Raw genomic sequence first — 19,077 nt, forward strand, 5'->3', positions numbered from 1 at the left:
AAAAGCTGATGTCTATCAAATGGTTCAGCTGATGGTAGGTTCACTGTCTATAGTCGTTGGATACAGGAAATGTTATCATTTCTTCCATCGCCAATGCGCCAAAACCTTGGGAACTAAGATGTCATGTCCCTTGTGCCTGTAGTTACACTGACTCATATATTTCAGAGCGCAGTGGTTACTAATGACAGTGGATCCAAGCCCAGGCAAGCACCACTGATTTATCATGAGTTTAATTTGTGTTTGTAATCCATTTTAACTGCTCGGTGAAAGAAAACATCGTGAGGAAACATGCAAGTGTCCAATTTCAACGAAATTCTTCCACATGTAGCTGTGGTGGAATATGCTCCTAACCATGTCCTCGAAAGAAGAGGAGATTTCAGTCCAGCTCTGAGAAAATTACAGGCTGTTATTATTATTATTATTATTTATACTTTAAAACGGAACGCAACAGTAAGTATTTAGCGCATTGGCGATGTAAGGAATATTTTGTACGCGCCAATTATGTGGGGGTTGGAGTATTACCATCAGGTGGATCATTTACACATATATACCAAGAAACTCAGACAGCTGACATTAGCAGACTGTTGGTTTGAGATTATGTTATTAAACTTTTGTCGAAACTTCAAATCGCCTTTCAAGATTATGCCCATAATTATTTAAATTTTTTCAATTTCAGAAGAGTTGATGAATTCAAATGAAACGTCGGAACAGGTCCTCGCGCTGGTACCACCCGAGCTACACAAGTACCTGACCGTTCACCCGAAGAACAGCAGTGGTACGTTTCAATTTCAAGTTAAAAAGATTAACTAAGATTTACAAACACTATGCGATTTGATAATGGCTCAGATATATTGTGCACTACAAACAGTTCTTGATAATAATATATCTTTATATTGAGTCGAGATGGCCCAGTGGTTAGAACGCGTGCATCTAAACCGACGATATCGGGTTCAAACCCATGCAAGCACCGCTGATTCATGTGCTTAATTTGTCTTTATAATTTATCTCGTGCTCAGCGGTGAAGGAAAACATCGTGAGGAAACCTGCATGTGACAAATTTCTTGGAAATTCTGCCACATGTGTATTCCACCAACCCGCATTGGAACAGCGTGGTGAAATATGTTCCAAACCTTCTCCTCAAAGGGAGAGGAGGCCTTTAGCCCAGCAGTGGGAATTTACAGGCTGTTGTTGTTGTTGTTGCATATGTTTATTTATAATACACTATTACACTTAACTACTTATATCTACTTGAAGTCGATTTCGTGACATCCGTGGTCGAGTGGTGTTTACACCGGTTTTCATGGGTTCGCCACTCCGAGGGCCCGGGTTCGATTCTCGGCCGTGTCAATGTCGATTATCATTAGTTTTCTATGTTGTCTTGGGTCTGGGTGTTGGTGCCGTCGTTACGTCTGATTTTCCATAACACAAGTGCTTTAGTTACATTGGAATCAGAGTAATGTATGTGTTGTTGTCCAATATTAGAAAAGAAAAAAAAAAATCGACATTCAAAACGCCATTCACGTCGCCATATTTAAATTTCGACCAATGACATTACGTGAATTCAAGGTCAGCGTTGACATTTTACTTTTAACATTCAACAGATTATGATTATATTTATTTTAATCATTATCCATGGTACGAAACTAGACGTTGCTAATTGCAACCTTCTCGAATTAACATGGCCACAATTGACGAACAATATCTAATTGTTTTCAGCGAACGCGACAGAGCGGTACAGTCCCAAGAATATTTCGGATATATTACGCGCCATTCAGAGGGTGAACGATGCTCAAACTATTTACAACGAAGACATATTCGGTCCAGTTCAGAACGACACGATTATCATTGCAATACAGGTAAGTTTAACAACAGCAGCCGACCTCCATGGTCGAGTGGTGTGTACACCGGTCCCGTAGTAGATTAGTTTTCTATGTTGTCTTGGGTCTGGGTATTTGTGGTACCGTCGTTACTTCTGATTTCCATAACACAAGTGCTTCAGCTACTTACATTGAGATCAGAGTAATGTATGTGATGTTGTCTCACATTTATATTTATAGCAGCCTGTAAATTTCCCACTGCTAGGCTAAGGCCTCTTCCTTTGAGAAGAAGGTTTGGAACATATTCCATCACACCTTTCCAATGCGGGTGGCAGAATTTCTATGAAATTAGACACCTGCTAGCTTTCCTGACCGCCGAGCACAAGATGGATTATAAACACAAATTAAGCACATGAAGATTCAGTGGTGCTTGGTTGTGAACCCGCAATCATCGGTTAAGATGCACGCGTTCTAACCAATGGGCCATCTCGGATTGTCGTTCATCGGACGACAAATTAAAGCAAGCGTCACTTTTCATCTTTTCAGGTCCATAAGGCAAAAAAGTAGCCAATGTCCTTTCTTGGGTTCAAGTTTGCTTCATATTAAATTTCATCATATTCGGATCAGCGGTTTGGTAGTGGAACAGCGGCAGATAGACAGACAGACGAGTTTTTTTCACATTTGTAATATTAGTATTGATTCTCGAAAAAAAAAATCTTTTTCAAGTACAAAATTTTTCCGCCAAAATAAATATTTACGTCTGAGTTATACGAATCTTCAAGGCGCAATCAAATGCGTTTCGAATCTCACACAAAGAGCTGTAAATAGGCATGTCTGCCTCGTGAATGGGCTATTTGACAATGCGAAAAATTAAGTGTCAATTATCGAAATCAGTATATGCTGTAAATACGTAATTTGTTCAAAAAACCATAAATAAAATTGCATTATTTCAAACGTTTGTCACGTGACACAAAACGCTCCCGATTGGCCGGGCTTATGATGACGTCACTTATGTTGCTTGTTAACCTTTTTTGCTTATAAGTACCACAGATTAAAATACAGGCAAGTGATATCACCGACCTCCTTGCAGCGCCATATTGTCCAAGTAGCGTGTTCGCTTGCTGTTTAAATGTAAAATTTTTAATATGCTATTATTCGGCAAATATGTACTAGAAAAGAAAATCTACTTTTACTGGGTCCCTTACTTCTACTAAATAATGTAAAATGGATTTTAAAAACCAGTAAGATAGTGTAATTTCAGTAGTTCGGGATGGCCCAAATAATATTATCGTTTTACAATGATGCTCCAATCTCTCTATCCTTTGTTACAATGCCACGCTATCGTCCAATTGTTTTCTATTGACAGCTCCATCATATTTATAATAAGAAATAGTGTTACACGCCAGTATTAAATGCTATGCCGTATAAAATAATATTAATTACAGTTTTAAAAATTATTGACCAATTAATTACAATAATAATTGTATATAATAAAGTAAATTCAATAGCTGATATATTCATAATATGCAATAATAATGTGATATAAATTATGATATAGAATCAAATGTCATAACACCGTATTGAAGGCTAAGGTTACTCTTGTAACAAATGTTTTGAAATGAAGGCCCTTTATAGCCAACAGCGCTGCCCTTCACTGGTCGTGGTGCTATCTACTTAAAGATAATAAGACTGTATTACAGGCACAAGGGATATAACATCCTAGTTCCAAGGTGGTGCATTGGTTATATCAGAAAATATTTCTTACGTACCAATGTGTTTGAGCAATTTCGCTGCGGTACGCGGCGTTTAAAACCTCGTATGAGCAACTATAATATTGGTGTGGTGCTTGTTAGACCCCGTAACGTTTAAGGAATTAAAATTCGTTGTGATGTGATCGAATTTTATTTCTTCAGTGCGGTACGTGGTCAAGAAAATCCCATATTAAGTTGGTATACCATAGCATTATTTTTTCAATGGGCGTTATCACTACATATTATAAAACAAAGTCGCTTTCTCTGTCCCTATATGCTTAAATATTTAAAACTGCACAACGGATTTTGATGCGATTTTTTTTTAATAGATAGAATGATTCGAGAGGAAGGTTTTTGTAGGAAATACTGGAATGCATGGACAATATAGTTAAGAAACACTGATAATTTTAGAAGTTTCTAATGTGATGTCGTAATTAAACAAATTCTGTAGTATGTCAGTATCAGTATTGCACACGTGCGAAGCCGGGGCGGGTCGCTAGTGCAAATATATATGTCACTTTCCTACAATTTATCAAATAGACGTTACGGGCTCCGCACGATAGATTAATCTGTTTTTATCAGCCGCACCGCAAGAGACACATATGGGGCGAATTAGACCTCGCTCAACATAGAACGTGTTAATACTAATCACTCTGGAGGTTTGACCTCGTGAAGCGTGGAGTTAATACCTGTTGACTTCCAGGCAGGATATATTAATTGAAATAATTGTATTTAACTAACATGACTTTGTATTTTTTAAATGTTGAAAAAGAACTACTGAGCTTCTTTTCGGTTGTTCTCGGTAGAATCTACTTTCCGAACCGGTGGTAGCTTCACTTAATTGTTAAATGACGATTCAAAGGTGCTTGTAAAAGCCTACTTGAAAAAGATTATAGATTTGATTTTTGACCACTTGGCAAAATTCAATCTCATTAAATACTGAACGTTCATTGGTTAATTATCACGTCATCAGTTACAATCGACCAATAAAATCACTCAGATGTGTAAATAGTTTTAATAATTTCAAAATTCGAATGTATTCTATGGTAAAAATTTCGGTTTCGCCATTTTTCGTCTGGCGAGCACGAGATCTTTTCCCTTTAAGCCGGTCAGACTGATCTTCTTGATTGCGAATCTTGTTTTCCTTGGTTTAACATCTATAATCTCTGGTTTAAGGTCTATAATTGGCTCTGGTCTGTTCTCCATCCATATGTATTGTTCGGTTTCCGGTATGTCTGTTTGAATGATGAATTTACGCGGTACCTGAAATGAATTAATTTTCTTTAATTTTCTACATAATATAAAATTACTCTTAGATCTTTTAAGCTATATAATGGATTTTTTATCAATAAACGGTAATTGTGGGTATGCTGATGATTTCTATGTTGACGATGATAATGATGTTAATAGTGATATTGATGATGATAATGATGTTAGTGATGATAATGATGATGAATAATTATGTCAATAATGACGCTGACGATGATAATGATCCCAGTAATTATGTTGACGATGATAGTGATGTTAATGATAAAGGTGGTGATGATAATGATGTTAATAATGATGTTGGTGTTGATAATGATCTCAAAAATGATGATGATGATACTGTCAATTAAAATGTAAATGATGATAATTATGTCAATATTGATGTTGATAATAACAGTGACGATAATGATAACGGTGGTGACGAAATACACACATTAGCTACAACGCGTAATGAAATGAAATTCGGCTTACTATAATCTCTCGACAGACGTCCGGCTGAGGCGTGTAGTGGGGAATACGACTAGATGGAATCGGAAATGGCTTCTCGATTCTACAGAATTTGACCTTGGGAAAATCTGGCTTTTGATACCTGCAATTGATCGAAATATAGTCTATTTTTACGCTATAGGTTGGCCACCTGATGGTGGCCCATAGACAATGGCGGTGTAAAACCTAATCATTCCTTACATCGCCAATACGCCACCAACCTTAGTTACTAAGATTTTATGTCCTGACTTACTGATTCATCATCGCCGTGCGTAAATTATTAGAGTTCGGGCCTCGAAATTGAGTGAATAGGATCAATTTATTGAGTAGACACCCACTAAGGAAGGAATTTTGTAATTTCAATCCTTAAGGGGGTGAAATGGGGGCTGAACGTTTGTATGGTAGTCCGTCATTTTTGAAGTTAGTAACATGACGCTTTATTTTTGGAATATTGATTGAAAATAAGTAGATACGTTTTTAAGCGTTTCCAGATAATCTACCCCTAAGGGTGCGAGATACACAGCAATTGGTATACACATAAAGAATTCTTAAATTAACGTCATATTTTAAGTTAATCTGTATATATGACACTTGCGTGCGCGTTGAGAATAATTTTAGTAATAAAATTGTAAAAAAAATAAAATAAAGAAACAGTCTGTAAATTTCCCACTGCTGGGCAAAGGCTTCCTCTCCCATTAAGGAAGGAGTTTGGAATAAATTCCACCAAGCCGTTCCAATGCGGGTTGGTGGAATGCATATGTGGGAGAATTTCGATGAAATTTGACACATGCCGGTTTCCTCACGATGTTTTCCTTCACCGCCGAGCACGAGATTAATTATAAACACAAATTAAGCACATATAGTGGAGCTAGCATGGGTTTAAACCCGAACCGAACCCGGTTAAGATGCACGCGTTCTAACCACTGGGCCATCTCAGCTCTAAAATTTAATGCTTATTATTACCACACACGATCCCAATGATCCATATATTCGGGTTCCGGCATCAGGATCTTCATCCAACGAAGAACGTCACACCTATAAAAAAATCAACCTCATATATAGAACCTTACTATATTTTCCATGTCATTTTCTTACAGCCATTATTGTGCACTACAAATAGTTTTTGATTCAGGTCTTAAGCTTGAATGTGGATGGATATAGAGGGGATCAATGAAACGATGGATGGATTGTGTGATAGATGATATGGCTGGAAAGAAGCTTGTGAGATGACGTCAGGTAGGAAAGTATGAAAGAACAAGACATGCTACTACGGTCCCAAGTAAATTGGGATAAAGCCAGGAGAATGATGAATCAGTACTTGGTTGAAGCAATTTGGATGCGGTTTTCAGAAAAGTATTTGTTATTACATTCAGTAGAAGGTTTTAGTGCTTTAACCGACTCGAAAAAAAGGAGGTTCTTAGTTTGACACATAATTAGTTCTAATACTACTGACTGACTGTGCCGCTATTCCATAATGACTATCACCCATTATTCAAGTTTGGCAAATAGTCCACCTGATGTTAAAGTACCAACACCAATAGCCAATATCTCTGCGTGAAAACGGACCTGATGCGGTATCGTGTCCCTTGTGCGTCTAGTTACACTGGGTCATTTTTTGTATAGGTTGGCGGACGAGCTTATGGGCCACCATCATCCATAGACAATGACTCTGTAAAAAATATTAACTATTCCTTACATCGTCAATGTGCCACCAACCTTGGGAACTAAGATGTTATATCCCTTGTGCCTGTAGTTACACTGACTTACTCACCCTTCAAACCGGAACACAACAATATCATGTACTGATGTCTCATGTAGAATGGGTAAACCCTACCAAGTATTTGACAATAGGAGCAGAAAAGGGTACTGGTGGTACTTACTTGTCTTAGCTCAACATTGTGATGAATACAACAAACAACAACAACAGCCTGTAAATTTCCCACTACTGGGCTAAGGTCTAAGGATGTGTACAGATTATAGTCTATTCGTGTTAAGAATGCAGTGAGTTGTCATTGTTCACCGCCCCCTTTGACCAATCAAATCTTTTCAAATTACAAAGTCAAGTTCACATTGAACAAGTAAAGACATAAGTTCGAACGTGACGGTTGTGGATTTAATTAATTATTAACCGATATTTTTATAATTTAAATTAAATTTTTATTATTATTAACTGATATTTAAAAAAAATGAATACCTCACCAATTTGTAAAAATAAAAGTGCGAGAAATGCTGAGACCACGTTGTGGAACTTGCTGCAGAAAATTATTTTATTATAAACACTAATGACGACACTAGTAATAGTGATTAATATATTAATGACTTAATATCGAATTTTTAAGTTATGTGATGTTATGTGAATTTTTTATTTATTTATTATTTTTTATTATTTTTTAATTTATTACACTTTAAAACAAATATAATTTGTTGGAATTTTAACACAAATATACAAACACCTTTACCCTTCTGTTAAAATTATTTGATTGGTCAGGGGGCGGAGTGAGGCCGGTTAACAATGACAACTCACTGCATTCTTAACGCGAACAGACTATAGTGAAATATTGGTACCTGTTCCAATTACGCCTGATACCCCACGTTGGTCCGGTCCGAGATTTGAATAGGGTACATAGGGTCAAAGGCTTCCTTTCCGGTAAATTCATATTCCTTGAAAATTTAATCATCTCCATTTCGAATAATTTGCGTATTTTTGACGTTATTATCTGAAGAAAATGCCCATGGAAATAGGACGTAAGCGACGATACGACAATTGAAAGATGGATGGTTTTAGGACATTTTGATGCATAAAAGAGACAAAATATATGGCGTAGAGTGAGAGAACTATATTTTTAAAAGTTTCACTCCTATATAAGAATTTTGCCACAGTAAATAGCATCACGTACCTTTATATGTTCGAAGTCTTTTATATTTATCTGTGCCAAATACGATGGATCTTCCAGTAAAATGAGTCTTCTTCCATTTATGTTATTGTTTAAAATACATTCCTGCAAATGTCATCTCTGAAGCATTAGCATTCTAACTCTCTCGCACATTTCTAAAGATCTATGTGTTCGAGCGAGATGGAAGACAATACTGAAAAAAATAGTTTTGAAATATGTGTCTTTAAAATTATGTTAGTGTAACCTATGCGAGATTCAAACTTAGCGATACTCTCCACAAATACCTAAACTTTCGGTAGAATTTAGATAAATAAATAAATATTGGACGACATCACATACATTACTCTGATCCCAATGTAAGTAAGTCAGCTAAAGCAAATCGTGTTGTGGAAAATCAGACGTAACGACGGTACAAACACCCGGACCCAAGACGACATAGAAAACTAATGAACTTTATCTACATTGATACAGCCGGGCATCGAACCCGGGACCTTGTACATTAGTCGACCACGGAGGTCTTCGATTAGCAGAATTTTTTTTTTGTACATTACATTTGTAGAATTGGATTACTGATAACGCCAAGATGTTTTGCTCAATCAACCTGGACACAAGTTGTGAGTGCCTATAAATACATTGAAATAAAAATTTATCGAACTGATTTACATACAATTTTAACCAAACCAATGTGTTTTCTTTGTAAACTTACCGTATATTGAGGTAAACCGACGTCATCAGACAGCCATCTTGCGACGTCAGATTCCGACCAATCAAATACATCCGTCAATGTCAAACCGTCAACGACTTTTGCCGCCAATTCGTATAACGTCAGAGGCGACTGTTGACAGGGTTTAATTTTTCTGAAATATATTTAGAAACATTTTATTGCCAATCTATATAATTATTATAAATGTGAAAATAACTTCGTCTGTCTGTTGCTCTATCACGGTTAACTAATGAAGCGAATTTGATGTTATTAGGTATGAAGCAAATTTGAGGTCCAAGGTAGACGTAGGCTACATTCTTGCCTAACACGTTACAATCAAAAGCCCCCTTAAACGCGAGCGAATAGCGGATAACAACTAGTAAAGTAACAGCCTGTAAATTTCCCACTGCTGGGCTAAGGCCTCCTCTTCCATTAAGGAGAGGGTTTGGAATATATTTCACCACGCGGTTCCAATGCGGGTTGGTGGAATGCACATGTCGCAGAATTTCGATGAAATTAGACACAAGCAGGTTTCCTCACGATGTTTTCTTCACCGCCGAGCACGAGATGAATTATAAACACAAATTAAGCACATATATATATATTACAGTGGTGCTTGTATCATCGGTTAAGTTGCGCGCGTTCTAACCAATGGGCCATCTCGGCTCATAATATATAACAACTAGTTAATGAATTTAGTATTTATGATAGATTACCTTTTCACTCTCATTAGGGCTAAACGTCGAATGGAAACAAGTTAAACAATAATGGCTAACTACTGAGTTCCTAGCTGATTCCTCTATCTCTTTCTGATTATATATGATGGAGTAGCTTGTCCGAGATTGTTTTAAAAAACGTGACGTCACCTTTGCTGACGTTACGAATGTCTCGGTTGGGATCAATCCTCAAAAGTATGAAATTATACTCAGGAAATATTTCTGCTTTATTCCAAACTGAGGAGGTCCGATCGCTCCGGCGGCTCGAACAAGTCTATCGATACCAGCAGCGGCTCGGCCTTTTATACATACGCGGTTGCTCGCCGGCATATAACATTACCAGCCCCTCGCATTAAAACAAATACATACTTTTTCTTAACATAGGGATCCTCTTTGGGAAAACATGGACACTCCAGGCATGTGGTTTTATCAGCTGTGATGTAAACCGGCTTCTTAACAGGGATGACTTCTGATGGGACCCGTCGTGGTATAACTATTTTCTTCTTACTCAAGGATGGCATTTCTGAGTTTATTTTTTATCTGTGTAATTTGACGTCACAAACTTATTATTCTAGCAGAATCAAAACCAAGATATACTGCATTCGAGTAGGCTTTTACAAACAAGCACTTTTGAATCGTCATTTAACAACTATGTTATGGGTAGCTACCACTTTCGTAATGTAGATTCTACCGAGAAGAATCTGTAAGAAACTCAGTGGTTACTCTTTTTCAAAGAAAAATTCAAAGTCATGTTAGTTAAAAACAATCTGACATTTCGTCAAAACTCGAAGTATCACCCGCACCACCTTGATGTCCGAAAATCCACAACAGCGCGATTTCTTAGACATTTTCTGCCTCGCACAACCACTTTGTGGAACCAGCTTTCGCCGGCGGTTTTTCCGAACCGATACGACATGGGAACCTTCAAGAAAAGATCGTACTCCTTGCTTAAAGGCCGGTAACGTACCTGCAAGCTTCGGTGTTGCAGATGTCCATGGGCGGTGGTAGTCACTTTCTATCAGATGATCCTGCTCGTGCTCCTATGCCAAACACCGCCACCATTGCCAACCAATATATATTATGACGAAATCAGTGGTGATCACTTACCCTTAGTTAGTCCATTTGTCAGTCTGCTTCCCTACATACATATATCCAAAAAAACAACATTAATATTAGTCATACTCGTATATTTTCTTACCACAACAGTTTAATTTCGATATAATTAAAATTATATATAATTAATAATTAATTTAAAGATTATATGTAAAGATTACAAAAATAAAAACGCGTAAATTGATTTGTAGTTTTGATAAACATTAACTGTCAGATATTTTTTTAAGTTTCTAATCGGTTAAGGAAGTTCGATCATACAGCCAAAAAAGTTTCATTGGTGTATATTATTATAGTAATGAAACCCTCTTCTCTCGGATAAAAAAACAAAAAAGGTTCAGGCATCCTTTTTTTATTTTTTATTTTTTTTATATATTTAAGATTCACCAGTGGTAAATACATCAACACGTACAAAGGTATACAATTTTAATACAACTTAAAACTAAATGTATTACCTATTAAGGTGAATACCACTTGCAAAGATACAGTTGGAGATGACAAACTTACAAATAATTAATTGTTAGTATATCAAGGTTAAAAATGACAAGAATTAACAATAATAGTGAAATAATAACATACAAATATAAACAAAATAAGTTAGTTAGCTGACAATTTTGACAATATTTTTTTGTGAAACTTGTTTGATGAGTCTCCAAAAGGGTCTAAAACAGCAATGTGCTCATTCAAAATTTCCTTTCGTTTTCATATAACATATATATTTTTTATAAACGTTAATTTATAAAATTTACCGTGGATAAGTCACTGTCCCCTGCATGAAATTATTATTTGTAACGCACTTTCTGAACGCATGGTGCCGCAAACGACAAATATCTTGATTTTCCGAATTTAGTGGTTATGTGAAAATCTTTGTTTTTTAAAGTTCTTTAATTGTGGACAGATTTTGTTCAGTCTATCCTGCACGAAATTATGATTATAGAATGAAATACTGTATGGAAGGATGGAGGAAATGCTGTATCATTACATAGTATAAAACTAATTCGCTTACCGCTGTCTCTCCCTGTGTATGCTTAGATCTTTCAAATTACGCAATGGATTTTGATGCGTTTTTTTATAGATGTATGATTTGAGAGGAAGATTTGTATATTATAATACGTGGACAATATAGTAAAGAAACACGGATAATTTTAGAGGTTTCTAATGTGATGTCGTAAATAAACAAATTCTGTAGTATATTTAGCATCATCATTGCACAAGTGCGTAGCCGGGGCGGTAGTACTTAAAAAAGGTATAATGTGATAACAATGCAGAAATAACAAAAAGGTGATTATCCTCCGACGGTTTTCTTTCGATTCATAATTTGCCGCCAAAATTATGAAACCTCTTTTAAATGAATTTTACATGTCATTCGTTCAGCAAGAATTGGAGTTTGTCGATATTAATTAATTTATTTTTTCTTATAAAACCGTATCACCGCTCTAACCGGCCAGTAATTTTTTTCTCGTCCCACATAAAGCCTCCCCCCACTTCCATCCACGTAGGGAAAGCTCGTAACGAGTTCCAGCGGGAAACAAAAGAAAAAGTTGTTTCAACGTGGTTTAATTTTGTCGTTTTCCTCTTCAGGTCCACACTCGCCTAACTTACCTACGTCACCTGATCGTCTCCCTGGCTCAGGCGAAAGACATCGACCGGACTCTACTGATCTTCTCACACGATTATTACGATGAGGAAATCAACAGCTTGGTCAGGAGCATCGACTTTACGAAGGTAAGATATGCACGTCCATTAGTTAAGAACCGGAGGACCGAAAAAAATAACCAAATTTACTTATAAACTGTTTTAAATTTAATAATTAATAAAATTTTACTTGGTGGTAGGGCTTTGTGCAAGCCCGCCTGGGTAGGTACCACCCAGTCATCAGTTATTCTACCGCCAAATAACAGTACTCAGTGTTGTTGTGCTCCGGTTTGAAGGGTGAGTGAGCCTGTGTAACTACAGGCACAAGGGACGTAACATCTTAGTTCACAAGGTTGGTGACACATTGACGATGTAAGGAATAGTTAATATTTCTTACAGCGTCATTGTCTATGGGTTATGGTGACCACTTATCATCAGGGGGCCCATATGCTCGTCCGCCAATCTATACCATAAAAAAAAAATTAACACCAGCCTATGAACTTCCCACTGCTTGGCTTATGCATTTCTCCCTTTGAGGGGGAGGCTTGAAACATATTCCGCAACGATCGACAATGTGGGTGTGTGGAATACACATGTGGCAGAATTTAGATGAAATTTGACACATTCAGGTTTCCTTACGGTGTTTTCTTTCACCGCCGAACACGAGATGAATTATAAACACAAATTAAGCACGTGAATATTCAGTGGTGCTTGCCTGGGTTTGAACTCGCAATCATCGGTTAAGATGCACGCGTTAAAATTTGCTGCGCTCCGCGCGTTTTTAATCTGTAACTGAAAGTCAGTTTGCCGCGCATTTTGATGGTTGAATGACAGAATGATCCGTCATTCTGTTTTAGATTATTTTGAACTTTGATTTTGTAAGAAAATAAAAAGATATAATAGAGGAGGCGATATTAGTGAACTTTAAATGTCTTTTCTTTGTATTTTCAGTTTAATGATAATTGGTATGATATTGCAAAGGCGTGTTAAATAAAACAAAACTTTGTATTTTCAGAGAAACAATTTGTGGTTCATTTTGAGCATCCTCAATAACCTATCTTATAACACTATATAAAGAACACGAGATGATAAAACAAATTATAAACACAAATTAAGCACATGAGTATTCAGTGATGCTTGCCTAGGTATATATATATGATAGATCAACGAAACATTTATACATAAAACAGTTGCTACGTACAGTAAGCGGCGTGATTAGTGAGCACAACTTTGACCTGCGCAGTACATTAATCGGGTATCTTGAGAGGAATTAAGGAATCGGGGGCGCCGAGGCACGCGATTGGTCCGTCAGTCGATGCTCGTCGTCTATTGGCTGATTACATTTGTCTGAAAGTGTAAAACTCAGTTGCATAATATTGTTTCTATATTTTATGTAAGAAATGTCTAGCGTTAATGTTACCTGTAATTTATATTTGTATTTCCAGGTCATGCAGATCTTCTACCCTTACTCCGTTCAGACCCACCCCTTGGAGTTTCCGGGGATGGACCCCAATGACTGCCCTCGTGATGCGAAGTTAGAACAGTTGAGTAGTTAGTTTTATTGCGGTTCCGAAGTGATCATCCAAAATCAGTCAGGAAATCAAGATCCCATCACTAATTCATTGTTTTAAAATCGATTTAATGTCATATTTCGACGACCTTGGTCGATTGGTGTGTACACCGGTTTCATGGGTACGCCACTCCGAGGTCCCGGGTTCGATTCTCGGCCGAGTCGATGTAGATTACCATTAGTTTTCTATGTTGTCTTGGGTCTGGGTGTCTGTGGTGCCGTCGTTACTTCTGATTTTCCACAACACAAGTGCGTTAGCTACTTACATTGGGATCAGAGTAATGTTTGTGATGTTGTCTCATATTTAGTACATAGTATTTTATACTAGCGACGCGTATATATACTACAGAATCTGTTTATTAACGACATCACATTAGAAACTACTAAAATTATCAGTGTTTCTTTACTGTATTGTCTGTATGTATTATACACAAAAACCTTCCACTCGAATCACTCTATCTATTAAAAAAATCATCATCAAAATCAGTCGCGTATCAAATATCTAAGCATACATAGGGACAGAGGTAAGCGACTTTGTTTTATACTGTGTAATGATGTCACACTGCTTTGCAAAAGCCTCCTTACCCTTTTGATGAGAAAGTATAGAATGTACTCTTATATGCTTTTCCAATCTTGACGAGCATGTGTCGGATTCCCATCCACTAAATGCAGGTTTCCTCACGATGTTTTCCACATCATGATACTCGAGTTCAGTGGATCATCACTCTTTGATTATAAAACCGTTTGCAAAACAATTCCAGGGCGTTAAAATTAAAATGCAACAATGCTCTACATCCTGATTTGCACGGACACTACCGGGAGGCAAAGTATGCACAGACCAAGCATCACTGGTGGTGGAAGGCCAACAGGATCTTCAACCAGCTTCAGTGTACAGCGAGCCACACGGGTATGTGTATGAAAACGTCGATTGGTGAATAATTAATGTCGTTTGTTGTGCGAACTGTACAACATAGATAGAACATATCTGTTGTACCGTTTGCAGAAACAATTAAAAGTATTTAATATATATTTAATATAATAATAGATTTTCTATATATAACTGTACACAGCTCGTAAAGGGTAATGGGAATAAAAAAGATTCGTGGAGACCCGATTGGATAAAAAATATATCAAAATACTTTATTCAAGTACGCTTTTACGAGCACAATCGAATCGTCATTTAATAACTAAGTGAAGCTACCACCGGTTCAGAATGCAGATTCTACCGAGAATAATCGACAAGAAAGTTACAAATTAATCGTTTTCAATATTTAAAGATACAAAGTAATGTTAGTTATATATGTATGTAATAAAATCTGGAAGTCAACAAGTATTACTTCCACGCCTTATCGTTTGTATAATCTTGCATTGAATACTATGCCTTCTTTATGAAACGGCAAAGTTAAAAATTTCTGCGGAATTTTATCATAGAAACGTGTAGCGCCTCCTCTATCCGAACTTCACTTTGCTGGTCTCAATTTTAAACAATTTCTAAATATATCCTATGTTTCGAATAGGTTATGCTGCCCTAGTATATGAATTTTTTAAATGTTAAAAAAGAGTAACAACTGAGTTTCTTGCCGGTTGTTCTCGGTAGAATCTCCATTCCGAACCGGTGGTAGCTTCACTCAATTGTAAAATTACGATTCAAAAGTGCTTGTAAAAGCCTACTTGAATAAAGTTTATTTTGATTTGATTTGAGTACAATTTTGTATTCTTTTGACAGGTATGGTGCTTTTTCTTGAAGAGGATCATTATGTGGCTGAGGATTTCATACACATCCTCAATCTACTCCGGTCCACAGCTGATAAAACGTGTCCTCAATGCGAGATACTATGTCTCGGGACATATCTTAAGACTTATCAGTATCACAGTACGAGCGATAAGGTATGTATAGCATTCTATTCATACATTATTTCATATAAAAAATAAATCCAATCACAAGAGGTAAAGCTACTCAAATATTTGACCTTGAAATGAAGCGATATCATTGGTCGAGAGGTTTTATAATCTGTTATATAATCTTTCATTAGGTATAAATAAAAATTTCGTTTTTTAATAATTATCATCAAAACTTTGGATGTAAAATTAAAGTGTATATAAGTAATTAAGTAACAGTGTTGTATTATTAATAAATATATGTTAATCAAGAACTGTTTGTATCAGAATAATTATTAACATTAAGTGCTTAAATATACAAATATGAATTACAAATAGTAACTGTATAAATCTTGACCGCGTGAAATGGTGGCAGGAATGCTAGCAGCATTTCCCCGTTGAATCGCAATTCCGATCCTCTGGGAAAACGAACCAGCCCTCCTGTCACCAGTGGAGGTAATGAGGCGAGGTGTTATACTTTTGATGAAGCTTTTGCACTACTCCAAAGGCCAAGCGTTTTGACAGCAAATGGGACGAAAAATTAATTTGTAAATGAGTGTTTGTATTTCAATATAGATAATTTATTATCATATCGCGTGGAATATTTAAATTATAGATTTGTGTAGCTTTACACCTCTTTGGATTGGCATACTATATGTGTATGACATATTGTTTTGATTTACATATATTTGGAAAGTATTAATATGAAGTTTGACAGTTATTTTTTTTAATTTTGCCATTCTTATAGGTGAAGAAACTTTCTCAAATACATATTATAAATAGGATTGATTAATGAATATTTCATTCGTTTTACATTCATCCATTCACAGATCATCAGTCAATCATACAATGTTGTTGCTTTTAAACAGATTGATACACAGCAATGGTTGTTACACAAATAACATTAATATTAATTTAAAAAAAAAATAGTACCGCACAGCCTAATCAATGTTTTATTTATTTTTAATCTGTATTAAATTTATGACGTTTCGAATATCGATTTTTTTTAAATTGCTATTCGATTATTGTATTTTTATTTTAATGAATCGCTTACTGATAATAATAACAATTTATTTGACGCAAAATGGAAAAAGTTACAATATAATGTTACTAAAATAAACGTATATATATACATACATATTAGGTTATAAAATAAGTAACCTAAAAAGACTATAATTTAATATTATTATTTACTTTGAAAAGTGATAAAACTATATTAGAGTTATTTACATAATCTGTTCTAAGAATTTAATATATGCATAGCAAAGAAATGAAAGAAAGACAACTTGTCTGTTGTTAATGAGATATGGTTAAGTGCGAAAGAGACAAAGCTATCTTTCGAAGCTTGTCCATTAACTACGTCATACTCAATCTGTGGGAATTCCATTTGACGTTACTTGACAAAGTCTTTTTGACAGTTACGGTTCTAAATTCGCGCGTACAGTTCGACACAACTTAGATGTCACATCCGCAAAATTCGTAAAACCGATCACATCCGAATTGAATACGCTATCCCAAATTATCAATGTTTATTTCTTATGTGAATATGATCTTAACGCAAACGTAATAACTTGTAATATCACATGACTTAATATATTCGTCAATTTGACACGTCGATTTACACGCACTCGCTGTCTCGGGTCGAACTGACGCGGGAATCTATAGCGACGAATAGCGTCGAACGGCGCGAAAGGAGCTGTTTCTGTTGGTTGTATAAATCGACAGTAATCGACTATTTTGAATTTGCCGATGCTACGTCTAAGTTGTGTCGTACTATAATTGATTGTAAAATACAGAAGTGAAACAGATAATGCCATAATGGACATTTGACTCTGTTTCAAATTTTCAAATTTGGAACCTTTAACGTTCGAAATTTTGGTTTTAATTATGTATGTTTTAACTAATTGTTGTATGATATTAGGAAATCTATATTTTAAATTAGGAAAGAGAGCCATAAATATATGAAACTTAATCATGGCAATATTTTTTTGTATTTGGCAACCCAGATTATTAATAGTGTATCGATTTAATTTGTATAGTTATTATTCGAGGGTTATTATCGATAATATATTATCTCATTAATGTTATATGGATTAAGTAACAAGAGGTAAAACTTCCTGTATTAATTTAATCGATATTTATTATTAGGAGGTTGGAACTAGGTGGGGTCCAAATCTTCATAAAATTTAAGTTGACTTTATTTTATAGTTGAATAATAATAGACATTTTTTAATTGGAAAATCACTTTTTATTAGGACTCCATGCAAACCTGCCTACCACCAAACGATAGTACTTATTATTGCTGTGTTCCGTTTATAGTTTAAACCCAGATGGTCCAGTGGTTAGAAAGCGTGCATCTTAACCGATGATTGCGCGTTCAAACCTCGACAGGCACCACTGAATATTCATGGGCTTAATTTGTGTTTATAATTCATCTCGTGCTCGACGGTGAGGGGAAATCGTGAGGAAATTCATGTGTCTAATTTCATAGAAATTCACATGTGTATTCCACTAACCAATTGGAACAGCGTTTTGGAATATGTTCCAAACCTTCTCTTCACTGGAAGAGGATTTAGTTCAGGATTGGAAAATTTACAGGCTGTTGTTGGTTTAAAGTTTGAGCCAGTGTAACTACAGGCACAAGGGATGTAACATCTTGGTTCCCAAGGTTGGCCCATTGGCGATGTAAGGAATTATTAACACTTCTTACAGCGCCAATAATGATAATATATGATACGGCCCAAGAATGATATATGTTAGTTAAATATGGCAATCGATTTTGAACCTTATGACATGGTTAATAGAGAAAGAAGCACCTTACCCTGAACTACATACAGCAAGTCCGTGCTATCAGCGAAGAGAGAAGGAAGCGGCAACACGACTCGCAAACATGGAACTACCAAGTCTATCCGAATTTATACGCGAACACGCAAAAGGTTTGGTACATTGAAAACTTTTTTTACCGAACCTCCTTAGATTTCCCTTAGAGTGGTCATTCTTTTTGTGACCAAGGCTAGGTGTCGATTTGCCAGTTCTTTTTTTAAATTTAATTCGAATTAATATATTTTTTTTATTTTTTTTTTATTGTTAAGTCTGCATGTTACTAACACAGCTTCAGCTTAGCATGCTTAGTATTGTAATTAGTTAATAAAAAAACACATATTTGATTGAGTAATTTAATTGATTGCTCCATCCATATTCGATTTTCCCTTTGTTTTATATTCTTTTATATTATTGCGACTTGGATATCA

At 35.9% G+C, this 19,077-nt stretch overlaps 1 protein-coding gene and 1 long non-coding RNA gene across 5 annotated transcripts in view; one reads left to right on the plus strand and one right to left on the minus strand.

The window, feature by feature from the left end:
* Positions 1–19,077, plus strand: part of LOC124542191 (alpha-1,6-mannosyl-glycoprotein 2-beta-N-acetylglucosaminyltransferase) — a 55,979-nt gene that overhangs the window by 30,704 nt on the left and 6,198 nt on the right. For 2 of the 4 annotated variants that reach the window (XM_047120134.1, XM_047120135.1), the window contains 7 exons: positions 677–775; positions 1,717–1,856; positions 12,325–12,468; positions 13,824–13,921; positions 14,710–14,855; positions 15,675–15,835; positions 18,631–18,762. In XM_047120134.1, coding sequence (XP_046976090.1) covers positions 677–775; positions 1,717–1,856; positions 12,325–12,468; positions 13,824–13,921; positions 14,710–14,855; positions 15,675–15,835; positions 18,631–18,762 — 920 coding nt within the window. The remainder of the gene's footprint in view (positions 1–676; positions 776–1,716; positions 1,857–12,324; positions 12,469–13,823; positions 13,922–14,709; positions 14,856–15,674; positions 15,836–18,630; positions 18,763–19,077) is intronic. The other 2 variants (XM_047120136.1, XM_047120137.1) reach the window with 1 other exon arrangement.
* Positions 6,312–8,344, minus strand: LOC124542193. The gene is made up of 3 exons (XR_006967311.1): positions 8,218–8,344; positions 7,886–8,037; positions 6,312–6,355 (listed from the first exon to the last, which is right to left on the minus strand). It is a non-coding gene; the product is annotated as an uncharacterized LOC124542193 (long non-coding RNA).

The sequence above is a fragment of the Vanessa cardui genome, chromosome 30, assembly GCF_905220365.1.
Source record: "Vanessa cardui chromosome 30, ilVanCard2.1, whole genome shotgun sequence".
Taxonomy (NCBI): Eukaryota; Metazoa; Arthropoda; class Insecta; order Lepidoptera; family Nymphalidae; genus Vanessa; species Vanessa cardui.